This window comes from Grammomys surdaster, unplaced genomic scaffold (genome assembly GCF_004785775.1).
Source record: "Grammomys surdaster isolate TR1022 unplaced genomic scaffold, NIH_TR_1.0 126133, whole genome shotgun sequence".
NCBI classification, from domain to species: domain Eukaryota; kingdom Metazoa; phylum Chordata; class Mammalia; order Rodentia; family Muridae; genus Grammomys; species Grammomys surdaster.
Window position 1 is genome coordinate 2,507,341 of NW_021620941.1, and position 18,088 is coordinate 2,525,428.

Consider the following 18,088-nt stretch of genomic DNA (forward strand, 5'->3'; position numbering starts at 1 on the left):
GACATGTCTAAAGGACGAACAAGACCCATAAACAAACAATTCATGGAAACCTAAAACCATAATTAGACATGGAAAGTGTGACGCCTCCCTAGGAACTGAAGAACAGCACTCCTTCAAACCAGTGGGCCCTTGTAGACAGTGGCGGACATGTGGGTGAGACGTCATGATGGCAGGGGGTCCTACAGGGCCTGCCTGCAGCAGTGTGCACTGTGGGGCTGAGCGCGACACAAATCACCTCACAGTCTCTCAATCTTTCAACATCTTTGGCAATTTATTCCAAGATTTGCAAACAATGACTTGTATATACCAATTTAAAAGACAGAAAAACATTGGAAGGTCCAAAATACCCACTGATTAAGTTAAGCCAACTATGCTCCATTCATAAAACAGAACACGTCAAAGTCCACTTGGGATGTTTTAGACAGAACTCAGTGGCAGGACACAAGCCTGGAATGTGCAGGCCCTGCATTTGATTCTCAAACTCTCTAATGGCTTGGAATATGTTGATAATACATTCATTAAAATTTTATATTATACAGTAATATCCCAATTTTATAAAAAGTGGAGAGAACCAGAAGAAACTACAGCAAGATGCGAGTAGTGGCTGACCCAGGGCGTGGAGGGTCGCACTTTCTGCTTTCTTTACACCCTCCTCTATTATGGCTCATTTGTTAACATAACCAGATTATTTTTATAATCAGCTCCCAACCCCAACACTAGAATAACATGTAAGAAGAAGCCAGGATGCTTGCATAACAGACAATTTGAAATGAGCAGCTCTGGGGAGAGGCTCCTCCCACTGTCCTGAAAGAGCACTTATGTGTTTTCCTGCATGCCCCAACCCGGGGCCAGCAGCGCAGCACTGTGGAAGGCTGGGCCCATACAGGAAATGAATGCTGTGTCATTCGTTACAGAAGTGCTTTTCTTCTCAAATGCCATTTGACCTCTTCTATCAAACATTCTGTTGCATCTGGATTTGATCAGTTACATAACCAGGGGAAGTGGCCTGGAAAAACACCTGGAGTAAGCAGGACACATTCTGCCCAGAGGTGAGGAGTGAAGCAGGCCTGTCCCCAAGGCTGAGACAGAAGCTGACAATGTAGGTAGGGGGTGAAGCCTTTGTTAGAAAACCATCCAGCAGCTGCCTGGATCCAGCCGGATAGCCTCCAAGCCCTCTCTCCCACCCCCACCCTACTCCCCAATCCTGGTCCTCGAGTTCACAGCCAAAGCCCAAAGGGAAGTATTGCTCATGCACGCCTCTGGACGGAGACATGGAGTGCAGCCTCAGTTCAGCAACAAAATCTCCCAGCCAATTCCCAGTCCAGACTGATGTCAAAACTGACTCAGGGCACATCAGGGCCAAGTTACTTTCTTCATTTTCATAGTCAGCCATACTCATCAACGGGAAGAAAGATCACAGCTCACCAGGCCAAAGCTGCAGAACGTACTCAAATCTTTGTTGCCCAAGATATTAACTTTCTGCCAGTTCTACTGTTAGGAAACCACCCCACCACCACCATGAAGCCCGAAAGCGTTGCTCACAAAGATGCCTCAACGAGCTCCCCTCCCATTCTCTCAGCAAGTCTTTGCCAGTATTCTCAGACAATAAACTGCACTGTATACTACTGACTCATTCTCTTCTCTACCACAAGCACTTTGTGCTGTGTGCTTCTGAATGACACTTTAAATATACTTAATTTGGATTTTTAAATGTGCCTGTTGTCCCCTTTAAGAGCATTTTGTTTTCTTGCTGTAAATCAGTAAGGAGGTTGCCACCCATCAGTGACACTCAGCAAGAGTTGCTGATCAGCCTATTGCAGCATCACAAATTGGTGCCATCTAAAAACCACCTCCAAATTGCTAGAAAACCTGGCTTCCACTCTCAGAGGGTATCAGACTGTTGGAAAGTTCAATAGGAACCATTCCATGAAACTGTGCATGATTTACTTGTTTGGACAGTACTCTAGGAAAACTGTTTGGGTCTTTGAGTATAAGTTAAAGATCCTTTTTATTAAAATGAAAAGAAATCCCTTTTCAGGGTTGTGAGTCACTGATGAAAACTGTTTACAGAAGGTTCGTGGATGTGGCATATCTGGGCTAGACCACTGTGAGGAATGAGGGGAGCCACTGGCTGCCCTGAGACCTAGGGGCAGGAGACGTCACTGTCTCAGGGAGATGGCAGAAATTGGCTCCAGGAAAAACATCCCCAGGAAGCTCCTGTCTTCCTGTTGGCACAGGTTCCCAGGTCCCCTCGGAGTGTGGGGCAGCCAGCTGCACAACACTGACAGTAGCCCTCACCTTGGGCCCTGGGAGACACTTCCTCATGGGGGAGGAGCAGAGAAGGGTATGTCCCTGAGCACACAGTCCCATTTCCTGTGCTCATTCCAAGGATGTAAGCCCTGCCAATGTAACTTTATTTCCTTGGTGGCCCCTTTGAGATTTCCTCTGGCTAGAGGAATCTCCACAATGCGCAGATCTGTAAAACAGACCCTTTGCAAAGGAGAGGGCTTCGTGTTTTAGCTCCTCTCTGTTCCAGCTGATGAGGTCATGCTCAGAATATTCTCAAGTCAGTCTGTAACTGCCTCATGCGTTCCTCATAATATGAGCTTGGAGTTAAGTATTATTTCCCACAATGTGAACTTGCTGAAAGCCAATTCAACTCTCTTGTAACTCAGACCCTCACCCACAGTTCAGACTATTAAAAAAACAAAAACATATTTAACTAAATACAGCCGTTGTTATTACCAGAACCCAGTTTTCCAAGCACCCTGAAACACCTCATGGGGTGTAGAGGAACTGGAGTGGAGAAGAACACCAGAGCCATCGGTGGCCTCGGGCCAGTCCTGGGAGGAGCAGCTGGTGAACGCTAAATGGCTATATGGCTATAAAAGAGAAAGCCCAAGAGGGGTTGTCTTTGTGGTGCAGCAACAGAGCAGATGGGGGTCTCCTCAGGGAGAGGAGACTGGAGACAGGGGTAACACTCATTAAAGAAGGGGGTGATCCAAGGCCAGCCTAACACCCTGATCTCTTTGTTATTTTGTCTTTTTTTCTTTCTTCTTTTTTCAGAGCCAAGGAACCCAGGGCCTTGTGCTTGCTAGGCAAGCGCTCTACCACTGAGCTAAATCCTCAACCCCTTTTTGTTATTTTGTCTTTTTTTCCCCCTGACTCCCTGATCTCAATAAAAGCATGCTTCTTTATGAACACCTTTGCTAAGAAACACCAGGTAACATTGTCACTGAGGCAGTGACAGTGTGAGTCCCCGAAGTTGTGATGTGTGGACCTGACTACCTGACTATGGAGACTGCTACCGTCTTGTGCTTCCTGTGTTCTTAAAGAAGCAAAATGGCTGGCTCCAGCTAGAAGTTAGTGAAGCAAAGGTGATTTTGCAAGATGAACCTTGCAAGGTCATGACCCCTTCCCAGCATCCTATGACCTTTCAAAGTAACGACTCCTGCTCAGGGCTGGGGAGGTGCCCAGTGAAGCATACCTAGGGACTAAAACAGCACCATGAAGAAGAGCGCCCTGGAGGCTGGTGTATGAGTGACCAGAGCATACTGTGCAACTCTCTCTGAAAATGATGCATCGATTCCTTTCTGCTTCTGATAGCATAGGTACTAAATGAAATAGGATTTAGAGAAACCTCTTTTTTTAAAAAAAAGGTTGAGTCATCCCAAGGCTTAACAAACATTTTCTTTGCAATCTTTCTATTATAATGTACTTACCCAGGCAATTAACACAACATAGAATTCTCCCTGAACCTCCAAACCTCTGATCCTGTCAAACAGCCCAAATACCAACCTTTCTGAAGATACAACCCTTGTTCCCAAAATAAAAAAACAAACAAAACAAAACAAAACACAGGAAGGAATCTCATCTTGCCCTTAATGGATCACTGCTGGGGCTGGAGATAGGCCGAGTGGTTAAGAACAGTTGCTGCTTTTGCAGAGGGCCTGAGTTGGGTCTCCAGCGCCCACACGGCAGGGGCAGGGCTCACAACTGCCTATAACTACAACTTCAGGAGACTCAACACCCTCCCTGTCTCTGTGAGCACCTGCACACATGTGGCATACATAGAAATAAAAATCAAAACAAACCACTTTTAAAAATTAATCTATTGTTAAAGTAGTCTATAACTACTATTGGTGGAAATGACTGTAAATATTTTTTAATTTTAGTGTTTATGAGTACTATGATTTGGTGTGGGTGTGTACATGTGGGGGTCAGAGGACAGCTTTTTGCAGTGGGTTTGCTCCTTTGACCTTTATGTGGGTTCTGAGGTGGAACCCAGGTCACCAGACTTGCCAGGCAAGCATTTCATCCATTCAATCACCTCGACAGCCTTGTAAAGAATCTGAAAAACAGTTACCACCATGTTCTAAAACCTCTCAGAGCACCTGTCACTCAGGCCCATGTCAGCATAGCACCCATCGGTCACCCAACCTCTATACCACCTGCCATGTAAGGGTCCTTCTGAAACACTAGTCGGACTACCTCCTACCTGTTACTGGCTGGACACCATTTGTTAACAGTGTGACCCAGGCAATGTTCAGACCATCTTGTGCCTTGCAGGGTATGTAGCTGTTGGCAGCTTTTTGGACACTGCTCTTAAATTTACATGGACCTCAGAAAACGACACTGTCAGTCCTATCCATAGTAGGGAAACATCAGGTTCCACCTGATGCAGGTGGCAAGGCCCTGCAGGCTCCAGGTGGGAGCTGTACTCTTTCATCTTTCCAGACCCCTTGAAGTCCTACTTCCCCAGGCCCTGCTGTGCAGCCTGACCGTGATCCTGGCCGACCCCACCAAGTCCAGTGGCAGGCTCTTTCCAGCCTGCAACATGCTTCTGCCTTTCCCATTTGTCACTGGACCTCTCTCCTACCTCTGTGCCCCTGCACTATTAGGGCTCCCTCTCCACCCATACTTGAGCACTTGGTATTGACTCTGCCACCAGCTATCAGATGACAAGGACCCTCCTCATGCCCCTGGCTCGGGTTCTGAAATGGACAAGCTAGATTAAAATCTCAGCACACTCCTATCAAAGACGCTCCTTCCCATACCTGTCTCCAGGACACCAACAGTTCCAGCCAGCTAGACTCAGGAGGGGTCAGTGCAGCACAGAGCAGCACAACACATGCTGGGAAGTTCAGACACAGAACCCTCCATGCTTGTTAGCAGGGAGCAAGGTATTTTTAGGTCAGAACTGAAAAAGTGCACTGTAACAACCTGTTAACCCAAACAAAGCCAGCAGAAATGTAGGACAAAGCAGCCTGTCCAGAAACCCTCCAGCACAGCCCAGGGATACAAGGAATTGTTTTCAGTGAAACATAAGCTATGCTCAAGATCTTAAAACGGGGCAGGACACTGTTCAAGATCTTAAAACAGGGCAGGACACAAAAACATATCTCTCTGTGCTTTCAAACAGGCAGACAGTGGCCCAGCCCTGGATGTCTCTATGGACCATCCCAGAAATTCCTGCACTGCCTGCAGACTCCAAGTGTCCACGGGGAGCCTGCTGACATCAGGGGTTTTCCTCTGTCTCAGGCCACGTACAGCAGATTGAGAGCGAGCCAGGGATAGAGAGACTCAATGTGCTCTTCTTGCGGTTGTCTTTTGTGTATGTGTGTGTCTTCTGGTCCCTTGAGACCTGGCTGAACTGGACCACTCCATGGTAGCCAACACCTTCAGAAGGTCTCACTACCAGTAGCATTTTTATTGATCACTAATTTGATCACTGAGACACACCGACACAGACACACATGCCTGCACGCACACAGGCAGGACTCAGGCTTCAAAAAGCCATGTCTGATTCTACCCCCAACCCAGAGTCAAAATAAATTTAAAGATAACTGTGTAAAATGTGCTACATCGTAGGGGGATGGAGTAAACACTGGAGCTCTATAGACAGACTCAGATGGGAGGTTTAAAGTTATATTATCAAAAGTAAACGGCTGGCTGAGAAGATAACTCAGTGGGTAAAGCACCTGCCACATGCGTGTTAGGAGCTGAGTTTGTATCCTCGGAAGCTTTTGGGGTCAGCTAGCATGCTGTACACAGAGCAATAGCTAACAACAAAAAGACCCTGTCCAAAACCAGGTAGAAGTCCAGGACTGACAGCCAGTATGTCCTCTGACTTCCACACATGCAGATATGTACAATGTCTACCCACACTCCCACACATAAACACATCCATATATCACACACGTATTACATACAGACACAGAAAAAAAGGGCAAGTGACTCTTCTGTTACTTCTGCAATTACAGCTTCACCATGCAAGGGAAGATGATCAAGCAGTCTGAGCACTGTTAAAGGTGGGTAATACATGCAAGGAGGTTTCTTACTATCTGCCTTTGATAAAGGTGATAGAACTCCAGGGGTGGGGGAGCAGCATTCGCACTGGCTTATACCTATAATTTCAACACCTGAGAGGCTTGAGACTGGAAGACTGTCTTAAAGGAAATAAATACAGAAAATTAAGACTACAATTTATAAATTATTCTGTTTTATGAATTAAGATTAATTATGAAGAAAAACTAAATTCTTCCAGTGTTTCATTTGACCTTTAGCTCTAGTTTTGCATGATGTTTGTGCTTGTGTGTGTACATATGTATGCCTACATTCATATGTACATGCTAGGTTTGGGAAGAAGATTGGTTTTTGGTTTTGAGACAGGGTCTAGCCACATAACCCTGTTGTCCTGGAACTCATTATGTAGACCAGGCTGGCCTCAAACTCATAGGGATCCACCTGCCTCTGCCTCCTGAGTGCTGAGCATATGTATGTTAGTGTGTGCTTGAACATAAATGTGTATACATGCGTATGTACAAAAACCTTCCTAATTTATCAGCCCCACCCCATGCTACAGGCATAAGCACTAGCCTAGCTTAGTGACATGTATATTTAAAACCTATCTATTCCTGTTTTCCCATATCCACTTCAGATCAGCAACGATACCAGCACAATTCCACTGTGACTCAATTCTTTCTTTTTACTTACACTGGTGTTTTTTGTCCAAATGGATGTCTGTGTGAGGGTGCTGACCTGGAGTCCCAGACTCCATGTGGATCTCCACGGTAAGCTGCCATGTGGATCCTGGGAATTAAACTAGTCAGTACTCTTAACTGCTGAGCTATCTCACAAGCCCCTACAATGACACAATTTTTAAAAGCTCTCAGCAGCATGGGATTTTAGTTTGTAAACACCTAGGGCTGTGGAAATATTTTCTCCTTTGCAGAATAGAAATAGGATAATGACCACAAATGAACAAGAACTCTTCTTGTTCCATTACAATATTCACCATGGGATGGACTAAGGAGAAGACCAAGGAAGGAAAGATATTTTAGCTTAAATCTAAGAAGGGGACTGATGAGATGGCTCGGTGGCTAAGAATACTAGTTGTTCTTCCAGAGGCCCCAGGTTCAATTCCCGGCATCCCCAACGGCTCAAGCCTTCTGCAACTTCAATTCCAGAAGATCAGAAACCTTCTTCTGACCTCTAGAAGGTGCTAGGCATCACATGTGATATACATACACACAGACAAAAAACAAAACAAAAACAAACAAACAAAAACCCAAAAAACCATAAAACAACTAAATTTGAAAAAAGTCTAAGAAGACAAAGTATTAATTTTATTGTATATACATTTTTAAATTTTGAAAAAATGTATTAACAAGAAAAATTATGGGTCTACTAAATTCTATCATTTCTTCAGCCATCAAAGAAACTGGTAAAACCTCCATTTTTTAAAATTGCTAAAGATCTGTTTACAATAACAGCATATAGCTACTGACTCTTGCTCAGTGACAGGCGGTGGATTGAACAAGTTACATGCTGTCTCTCAACAGTGAGGTAGAAACTACTGTGAGCCTCGTTTTATGATGAGAGCGTGTCAGCTGCTCCGAGAGCACCATGCCTAAATCATCTGAGAGGATGGCTGGCTCCTGGGGGTGCCTGGCTCCAGAACTGTCCACACTTCCGGGACCCAGGGGTGGGAGGGGAGGTCGGATGCCACTAGAACTTGGAAGGCAGAGCCTAACAATGCCTGAGTGTGCCAAAAGAGCAACCCCCAATAGTTCAGTAGAAATACACATTTTTGCCTCAGCTGTTTTTAAATTGGTCAACCAGGATTCTCATGGGTCCTTAAACCAACCTACTAAGGGCTAGAAAGAGGAAGTCTCCCTGACTTGACAAAAGAAATGGAAGGGAAGGAAGTCAGGGTAAGATGGGGTTGGGGAGGGGGGAATTTTCTAAAGCCAACTTCTAAAGTGCTGTCACTTTCTGGTGGTCTTCCCCCTTGGGAAATCAACAGTCTGAGAACTGAGTGAGGATGTCTGGGGTCACATACTGTCACATTGTAAAAGCCCAATGGTATTAACGTAACCCAAAATGACAAAGATTGACCGGCTAAGTAACAAAAGAGCTTGGGATCCTCTTGTTCCTGAACAAGGGAACAAAAGTGGTGAGCTCAGGAGAGGACTCAGAGCCCAGTCCTAAAAGCAGAGCCACGCAGCTGGCACTGCAGGAGGTGCTGGCTGCAGAGTCTCAAGCTGAGAAGCTTCAGCAGGCTCTTCAAATAACCAAGAAAGGTCAACGCAGTTCTCTCTCTGTGACTCTCCCTCTGCAGACAACACAGAGCCAGCGTCCATATGCACCCTGCCTAGGGGACAAACAAGGCAGTGAAGCAGACCCGGAGACCCGAGTTCACAGAGAAGAACAGTTGTCAACACTGGGGTTCAAAGTGGACCAAAGACTAAAGCTGATGGTCATTCTGGATAGATACTTCAAGAAGAGCAAAATTCCTGCATCACAAAGGCTTCTTATAAACATAAGCTATTTCTAGAGGGCATAGTTTTTCTCTTAGAAAACCAAACCAAACCAAACCAAACCAAAAAGTAGTGATTGCCTCAAGGAAGAGAACAGGAGAGCCAATTAATTTTCACTAAATACTCTTTCAGGATTTCCTTACAAGTATTTTTATGTTTGCTTAAAAAAGTTACTGGCCCTGTTGCTTTATGAAAATACCAGATGCAGAAAGGAAAAGACTGGTGTAGTTTAGGCCCTCACTGCACATTTCTGAAGTCAGTATTGAATGATCCATAGTGTTGTCCACAGGAGACAAATCATCCATCATTAGTACAGAGAGGCTCTTAAGAGTGGGCTTTCTGGGCCAGGTGCTGTGGTGTAAGCCTGTCATCCTAGATGCTCAGCAGGCTGAGGCAAGAGGATGCCAAGTGCAAAGCCAGTCTCTGCGATAGAGTAAGTTCATAGCCTGACTGGACCACTTGGCCAGTCCCTGTCTCGAAAGTCACAAGTTGATAGGGGGCATATAGGTGTAATTCAAGGCCCTCGCTTCCAATGCCCAAAACCAACCAATACCTACCTCTCTCTACACCTCTCTCTACCTCTCTCTCTCTCTCTCTCTCTCTCTCTCTCTCTCTCTCTCTCTCTCTCTCTCTCTCTCTCTCTCTCGGATTTCCTGGAGCCAGATGGCACAAGTTCAAATCCTGGGTCCACCACTTGCAAATTCTGTCATCTCAGAGACATCACCTAACCTTCTGATGCCTCAGTTTCTTATCTACAAGATGAGATAGTTAGGGCCACTACAGGAAGTCAGGAAGCGAGGTCATGTGGAATGCAGACAATGCTTGGCCCACGATGGCCATCTAACTGCTGCTGCTGTCTGTGCTGACCATGCCTTCTCTGCCCAAGGAGCAGGGAGCATGCATTTGTTAATAATGGAAAATTCACCATACTCAATTCTCTCCCTGGCCTGGGAGGCCCAGGCCTCTGAGTGGGTGTCAATGAACTGACTGACTGATTGAGGATGTAAGCAAGAAATGAAAAGCCCAGATTACTTCCCCAGATTCTGGCAACAGCTCTCTTCCCCAGAGACAGACAGCACTTCCGTCTTCAAGACATAATTACACCGAGGCTGGCTTGATTCTGTCAGCTACAGAACAAGAATTCCTTCTACCTTTTCACACTTAGTGAGCAGAAAGAGCTCCTAGAGAGACATCTTCCTGGACAAGGCCTTACAAAACCAAAAGTGAGGGCGACACTTCTTTGGAACTTGGCAATGCTAGAATTCACTTCAAGGTATGGCTGGAATAAGAATGGATTTTTTTTCCTCCTAAAACAAGAATTAAACCAACAGATATGCACTAAATTCCACTTTACCCCCAGGAACAAGCAGATACCTAAGCAAAGCTGTGATGTGACCTAACTTTGCAGTTAACTTTGCCGCCTTCAGCCGACTCAAAATGGAGCCAGTGCCTCTCGCTAACAAGTGCCTCTCGCTAACCAGTGCCTCTCGCTAGCCAGTGCCTCTCACTAACCAGTGCCTCTCGCTAGCCAGTGCCTCTCGCTAACCAGTGCCTCTCACTAACCAGTGCCTCTCGCTAACTGGACACAGATGGGGAGGAGAAATGTGCGTAGAGTGTGGAGCAACTTGGAAACAATAAGCCACGCATTAACTGAGGATAATTCTGATGCCAATTTTGGGGACAAATAAACTATCTTTCTTCCTCTAAATGGTAGGCCCTGAGCTCATGCCAGCCACACTAAGTTCCTCTAAGGAATCCAGTCCCTGAAACCCCTGGAGGGGCTGGAGTCATATGTACGAGATGTAGCAACCGGAAAACACACTCCACCTGTGCTGGACGCTTAAGTTTGAGATGGGTTATGTGGGCCCCTATAGGCCTCTGAGTTGAAGAGTTGAGGGCTGGGGGAGGGAAGCAGGTTAGATACTGAAAGGCCTTCAATTCTTTACAATTCAAAACTGTAGAAATCCAAGCTGTTTGGAAGTAAACTTTACATTTTTACTCCTATCTTAACTCTTACATGAAACAGGCAGAAAAGCCAGGGCACCACAGATCTGTGAGTGCTTCTGCCCTTCTGAAGAAGGCAGCAGTCCCCACGAAGGTCAACTATCAGACCTGGCCAAGGCCTGGTCCCCACCCTTTTTCCGTGTCATCCTTTTAGACTCAAACACTAAAGACAACAAACAGGAAGGAGGCATGGAATCAGAGGAGCAGGGTGAAGCAGGCAAAAGCAACAGGCTCCCGGCTCTAAGTTTATGCAAAAAACAAAACATGAGGGGCTCCCTGACCAAGCACCAAACTGGACACTCTCAAAACTCCTGGAAATACAAGCAAAACCATTCTCTTTCCCTTCTGAAAAGAGAGAATCTCCAAGACCTCTTCGTAGTCTGCAGAAAGGTGGGGGTGGGGTGGGGGTGGGGGTGGAAAGTTCACAAGAAATTCTGTACCCATAAATGGTAGAGCGGGATCCCTTTGTACGCGGCACTTGGTGGAAGTCCACCTTTGTGACACACAACTCCCAGTTGGCAGCGGAAGCGCCACAACGTGGGCTCATGAGGACCTTAAGGCCTGTGGCGCTGGCTTTTTCAAACTTTCTAGGCAGGAGCCACACCATGCGCTGGGGCCTCACCAGCACCAGAGCCGCCTCTTTTCTCTCTCTCATTCTCTCTCTCTCATTCTCTCTCTCTCTCTCTCTCTCTCTCTCTCTCTCTCTCTCTCTCTCTCTCTCTCTCTCTCCCTCTCTCCCTCTCTCCCTCCCTCCCTCCCTCCCTCCCTCCCTCCCTCTGGAAGTCCGGAAGGAGACACAACGACCCGTGAAGGCCTCCGAGGGAGAAGACGCACAGGGCGCGGGCGGGCAGGACAGTCCTGGTGGGTCCCCGCGCCCCGGCCGGGATTTTTACCTTCCAGATAGCAACTGGAGGACGAAGAGAGCCCCTTCTTGGATTTGCAGCCCACCAACTTCAAGCAGATCTCCAACATGGTCCCGCGGCCACGGCGAAGGCCCCACCGCCCCGGGCCCCCAGCCCCGCCAGGCCGCGCTCGCCGCGCTCGCCGCGCTCCCAGCCCGGCCCGCACCCAGGCCCGCGTCCCGCCTCCCGCCAAGGCCGGTAACAAAGGGCCCTGAGCCCCGCCCCGCCCGCCCCTTAACCCGTTCCAGGCCGAGGGGAAGGCTCCACGCCCTCCCCAGCTGCATCGCCTGGCGCAGCCCCTGCCGCGTGTCCGGGAAGGTCGGTGGAAATGCAAATTCCTCTCGAGTTACCAAGACTGGTCTCGTTTATATTCGGGGAGTGACTGTGATTAAACCTAAAGTGGGTGTCTAAGGAATGTGAACAGTCAGGGCTGGAACCCACAGGAATACTGAATACCGGACGCTGCTCCAACCTTCCATTTAGACCTGGAGATGTGAGTTTAAGCTTAGGGAATGTCTCTACAGTGCGTGTTCACTGTGGGCTGGAATAGTGGCCCTTCTTGACCTCATCTTCAGGAGAGAACTTTCCCTCTGTGTTTGGTGCCACGGGTAATCAGCGTTCGAATCCATTTCACGGTGAGTTTTTATCTTTTCTTAAAACGCTGGCTAGACGTTACCAACAAGATTTTAACTGAGCAATGGTCACAGCAGTAGACTGCTGTGGGAAACAAGGACCCCAACTACAGCCAATCTAATAAAAATTCACCCAAGTTCCAATAACAAAGGGAAAATAAACTTACGAAATAATGTCACATAACTAAGAGTCTGGTCCACGGCCTTGTACTTGAAGAGCTGACCTGTACTAGGATGGTTCTCTATGAAAAGTACTCCATGTGCCTTGCCACCCACGGGGCGTGTGCACCATAATCCTGTGAGGAAAGTTAGATCATGACTCTGATTCTTCATGTGAAAACAGACACTTCAGAAGGTCACACGGTGGAAACCAGAAGGCATGCACTCAGCCAGGGTCTGCCTGGTTCCAAAGTTTGGCCTCTTGGCTTCTAAGAAGACAGCACTGGATAGCTCCATCCATGATCACATGACAAAAGTTATGACCTGTTTCAGAGAAATTTTTGGTTAAGGGACTCTGGTTCCAAAAGAAAGAAAAGCTGGGCGATGGTGGCACATGCCTTTGATCCCAGCACTTAGGAGGCAGAGGCAGAAAGGTCTTTGAGTTGGAGATCAGCCTAGTCTATAGAACGTTCCAGGACAGCCAGGAATATACAGAGAAATCCTTTTAAAAAAAACAAAAACGAAAAAGCAGAGAAGGATGGGGGACAGGACGGACCCCTGGTTCCTTGCTGGGCTACCCTGCAATGCTGACTGCTAGGATGTCTGGAACATCAGGCACAGCAAAGGAGCAAGTCTCCACTGAGGTCTGCTTAAAGTAGCAGATAATCAAGAGCGCCATGTCATGTCTGTGTCTGTGACAGGCCTCTCAGCCAGGATGTCACACACTTTTTGTGCTAATCAACACTAAAATATGTCTGTGCTGAAGCCAAGTGGACCTATTTTGCTGCTAGTACAGGTGCCAGATCAGGCCTCACTAGTACCCATGGAACCAACAGAATGCATGCCATTCAATCTTCTGGAGAAAAGGACCAGAGGGACCAGAATACAAGGGTGCCAACTGGATACTTTCCTGATCCTGGGAGACCATTTTCTGAGAGAGCTCGCATGTTGACTAGTGTTGTCTTGATCCCACCAACCTCTCTATGATGCCAAGAGTAATGCTGAGAAGGGTGCCACCAATACACAAATGATGCAGTGCCTGCCTGTTCTGCTACCATTTGCAAAGTTCAAAGGTCTTGGATCAGACTATAATGAAGTCAGCCATATAGCATATCAGATCACAGGGTTATATTCAGATTGCCAGCTAATGCCAAGAACTACACATTAAAAGGCATTTTGAAATTCTAACCACATCCTTGAATACTCTTTAATACAAGTCAGACATTTATACACATGTGCTGGACTTCACGCTGGGATGTAGGCTTGTTTTTAAAAGCTAATGACTACTAATATTCTGCTTTTATGGCAATGACCTTACCCTCTAAAATCCTCTCAAAGTGAGTAACGCTTATAAATTGTCCAGATTCTTTCAATTTAGATATAAAACTATTCATCAACAGGCCAGGCAACACACTCAAGCAGCAGCAATCATGGTAGCCACTGCCAAGCTGCACACAAACACTGAACTATTCTTTCCAGTGATAGCTTTTGAACTCTTGCACGACGGGGAGAGTGCTGTGTACAAGCAAACAGCCTTGGAAGGACTGTCCCCTAAAGCAGTCTACAGGATAAAAGCCACTGATGGGCTAGGCACATGGTGCATACTTGTAATTCCAGCACTTGGGAGGCAGAGGCAGGAGCACTGCTGCAAATTCAAAGCCAGTCTGGAGTACAGACAAAACTCTAAGCCAGTCAGGGCTATATAATGAGACACCACCTCGAAGCCAACAAAACATAAAGGTAACAGGAGAAGCAGAAGAGAAGAAGAGAAGAGGACCCAGGTTTATGTGCTCTGTGCTGGCATCTGGGAAATCTACAGGCTTGTACCATATAACCAAGGTGCTCAGACACCTCAGAGCAGCTTGGGAATTCTGGACAGTTTCATACTTCCCCTCCCATACAATTAATAAATGTAACAAAAGCTTAAAAGGTATTGAGAGGTCACCTGATCAGTATTGAAAGTGTATTTCATTCTTGAACTTGGCACCTAAGCTGTATCTGAGCACAGCAGATCCCTGTCTGAGTTGCAGCCTACTGTATCAGAATGTGTGGCTAAACTGCTAAAGCCCCAGAGGACCCTGAGCCATGAAAACAGGGGCCATTTTGGAAGAAGAAAAGCTGTTGCTGGATTCTATCAGGAATGGAACAGACCTGGATGGATGGATGGATGGATGGATGGATGGATGGATGGATGGATTCCATGAATTTGGAATTTACTCATCTGAAAACAACTTGTAGATTTAAGAAATACGTTACAGTAGTACTAATTAACAAAAAGAGGACTCTAAAATTTTAGATTGGATTTAAGTTTGAGGTTCAATCTCTTTTAAAAATGGGGGCAGGCACCCACCATGGCAGTGGGTCAAGAGACGCGGGAATCTGACAGAGGGAAGGCTTTGGGTGGAGGACTGGGGTGGAGTGGGTAGAAGGGAGGCAGGTGAGTCTGACAAGAGGCTGGGTGGGCTCTCCACAACTGAATCTTACTTTTTTTTTTTTTTCAGCACAGCTGGTCATGCTGGAGGAACAGGGACAGTCTGTTTCACAAGTTCGGCCAACATAGCCCACAGCCTCTATCCACTAGCCAGTTTCTCTAACTTGGTCCATCTGTCTGGTGTGGAACTGATCACAACAGCTAAAGCGCATCACGGCCCTACAAGGACACATGTCCCTGGTAAGTCTCACAGCCTTTTACCCATAACTATTTGTTCGTCTGCAGTCATGGGTCACTAAAGCCCAGTGAATCTCCAGCCAGGCAACTGAAAAGGCCAAGCAGCAGAGGTTGGGTGAGCTTAGGCCATGCTGGAGACCTGCTTGAAGCTGGTGGGCTCCAAATCCAAGAAAGGCTCTCCTCCAACTGCTACCTGGAAAGTACCCTCTGGTGGGAGTGCAGCGACCGACCAGGACTATCCTGCCTGTGCCCTTCATGCTCTAGATCCCTAGCCTTCCCCTACTGAGTTCTCAGCAGGTACCTGTGGGTCTAGCAAACAGCCTCATTCAGAGCCCCAATTTCCTCATCCATGAAGTACTGGGAGTGACCCAAGGGTGGTCTCAACAGTGGAAATAATGTACAGAATCCTTGACACAGAAGGTGCACAGTGATCTGCCCTATCATTTCCCAGAGGTCCCTGCACCAGTTAAGGACAGCATCCTTGCATGAGTACTAGGTCTATGTTGGGACACAAATGAACACTTTGCATCAAGAATCACTGGAGAAAGCACAATCTGAACTAGTTCTGTGTGGTGGTTTGTATATGCTTGGCCCAGGGAGTGGCACTATTTGGAGGTGTGGTCTTGTTGGAGGTGTCAGTGTGGGTGTGGGCTTTAAGACCTTCATCCTAGCTGCCTGGAAGCCAGTCTTCTAACTGCCTTCAGATGAAGATGTAGAACTCTCAGCTCCTCCTGTACCATGACTGCCTGGATGCTTCCATGCTCTCGCCTTGATGATAAGGACTGAACCTCTGAATCTGTAAACTAGCCCCAAGTAAATGTTGTCCTCCTAAGAGTTGTCATGGTCATGGTGTCTGGTCACAGCAGTAAAACCCTAAGACACTCTGGAAGGAGAGTAGGGTCGGGGTTGCCAGCCATGGGTCATGAGTTGCGGCAACTTGGGTTCAAATGTCATAGAGTCTTTCATCTACAGCTGACATTTAGGAGTTTGGGACCCAGGCTTTGTTGCAGAGCCCAGCTCCCTCCACCCTCATCCTTACCAGCCTCTTCCAGACTCAAAACACTATGTACATGCACACTTCAGGCTACCCTGCACATCATAATGATGCTCCTTGTCTGGTCCATCCACTTGGGATGTCTAGGCTGTGATTCTCAGTGAAGACCCAGAGCAAATTCTCTTTCTAAAAAATTTCATAATTTGGAAGGTAGAGGCAAATGATCAAGAAGCCAGCTTAGGCTAAGGAGACCCTGCTTTAGAAAACGAAACAAAAATCTCATTATCTATCTATCTATCTATCTATCTATCTATCTATCTATGACTTTACTATACTTTATAAGTAAAGGGTATAAACATATTTGATCAAAAATCTTTCAGTTTGATGAATAATATTAGTGTACCCATGTTAATTATTTTTTTACTTTAATCAACATAATATACACACTTGGCTAAAAAATCAAGCAGCATGAAGTTTCTTTTAATAGTCTTAACATTAAAATTAAGCCTAGGCACAGTGGTGCCCACCTTTGATTCCAGCACTCCAGAGGCAGAGGCAGGTGGATCTCTGTGAGTTCAAGGCCAGCCTGGTCACATAGGGAATTTCAGGCCAGCCGGGGTATACTCTGAAAACCTACTGAGAAGGGAGGGAAGACAAGAGAAAAAGGGGAGAGAGAGGGAGAAAAGAGAGGGAAAAAGGAGAGAAAGAGACACAGAGACTAAAACTAGTCCTGCAGCCCACTCTGTCTGATCACAGAGGTCCCTCCTTTGGGTGTCTAATCTTAACACTTTGTTGCTCTGGGCTCACTAAGTCACACACCACCTACTAACTCAGCAGAGCAGCATAGCATTACACTGTCTTCAGCCTAAACCTCTCAACTGTGGCATCATGATTTCTGATTGGATGGAGGCGAGCTTTGCACTGTTAATAGTTCTCATTGCTCTAGAATGAGGAATGCATCACGAGTCTCTTCTTAGTGGCATTAGTTACAATGTCATGCTTCTTTTTTCTTTTTCCTTTTTTTCTTTTAATTTGATCATCTATGTCCTAGTTATTACTTTCTCCCTAAATATTTCAAAAATCTGTCAAAAACTTACTGGTATCTTCCCAAATATTGAAACACTTCAGCTCTTCTCAACACTTTGCTGCTTGGGGCTCACTAAGTCTACACATCATGGGCCGACTTCCTTTGCTAGAATTCATCACCCAGTGGCTTCTTGGGGAAAACAAAGGTCTAAAGCAGGCCTGAATACTACTGTGAGAGTCTAGCTGGGCATAGAATCCTAGGCTAAATGGAATTTTCCACAGGGTAGTAGTGGTAGTGGCATTCATCTTAATCCCAGCACTTAGGAAGCAGACAAAAGAAGGGTGGGGGGATAATTTCCCTGAATTTTGAAGAGATTTCTCCATTGTTTTCGAAGTCTACAAGATCACCATTTAGAGATGCAACCTTGTTCTGACTTCTGAGCCTTTATAAAATAGCTTGCTTTTCTTTTTGAAAACTTTTAGAATAGAATTTTCTTTCCCCTTTGGCAGTTGCAAACTTCACAATGATGTGTCTTGGAGTAGACTCTCTCATATACAATACTTGGGTACTCAGGAGCTATCTAGATCAGAGTGACAGCATGAGTTTAGGAAAGCACTTCTCTAAGCTCTGAAAGTTTTCCTTTAAAGAAATATCATTGTTAGGGGAGAATGTGTGTGCCACAGTATGCTTGTGGAGGTTGAGGAACAGCTTTGTAGAATCAGCTCTCTCTTTCCACCTTTCTGTGTATTCTGGGAATTGAACTCAGGCCACTAGGCCTGTGTGGCAAGCACCTTTAACTGCTGAGCCATGTCACTAGCCCCAATTTTTTCTTATGACTGTCTTGTAACTTTTATTTATTATTGCTATCAGTATTACTTAA

General features: G+C 46.3%; 1 protein-coding gene across 2 annotated transcripts in view; it reads right to left on the minus strand.

Annotated features, from left to right (window-relative positions):
• The window catches only part of Abl1 (ABL proto-oncogene 1, non-receptor tyrosine kinase), a 99,829-nt gene that overhangs the window by 26,750 nt on the left and 54,991 nt on the right, over positions 1 to 18,088 (minus strand). Inside the window, exon 1 of one of the 2 annotated variants that reach the window (XM_028756925.1) lies at positions 11,720 to 11,909. The exons of the other annotated variant lie outside the window; for it this stretch is intronic. Within the exon in view, the coding sequence (XP_028612758.1) occupies positions 11,720 to 11,798 (79 nt within the window). The 5' untranslated portion in view covers positions 11,799 to 11,909. Of the gene's footprint in view, positions 1 to 11,719; positions 11,910 to 18,088 lie in introns of those variants that run through there. 2 annotated transcript variants of the gene reach the window in all.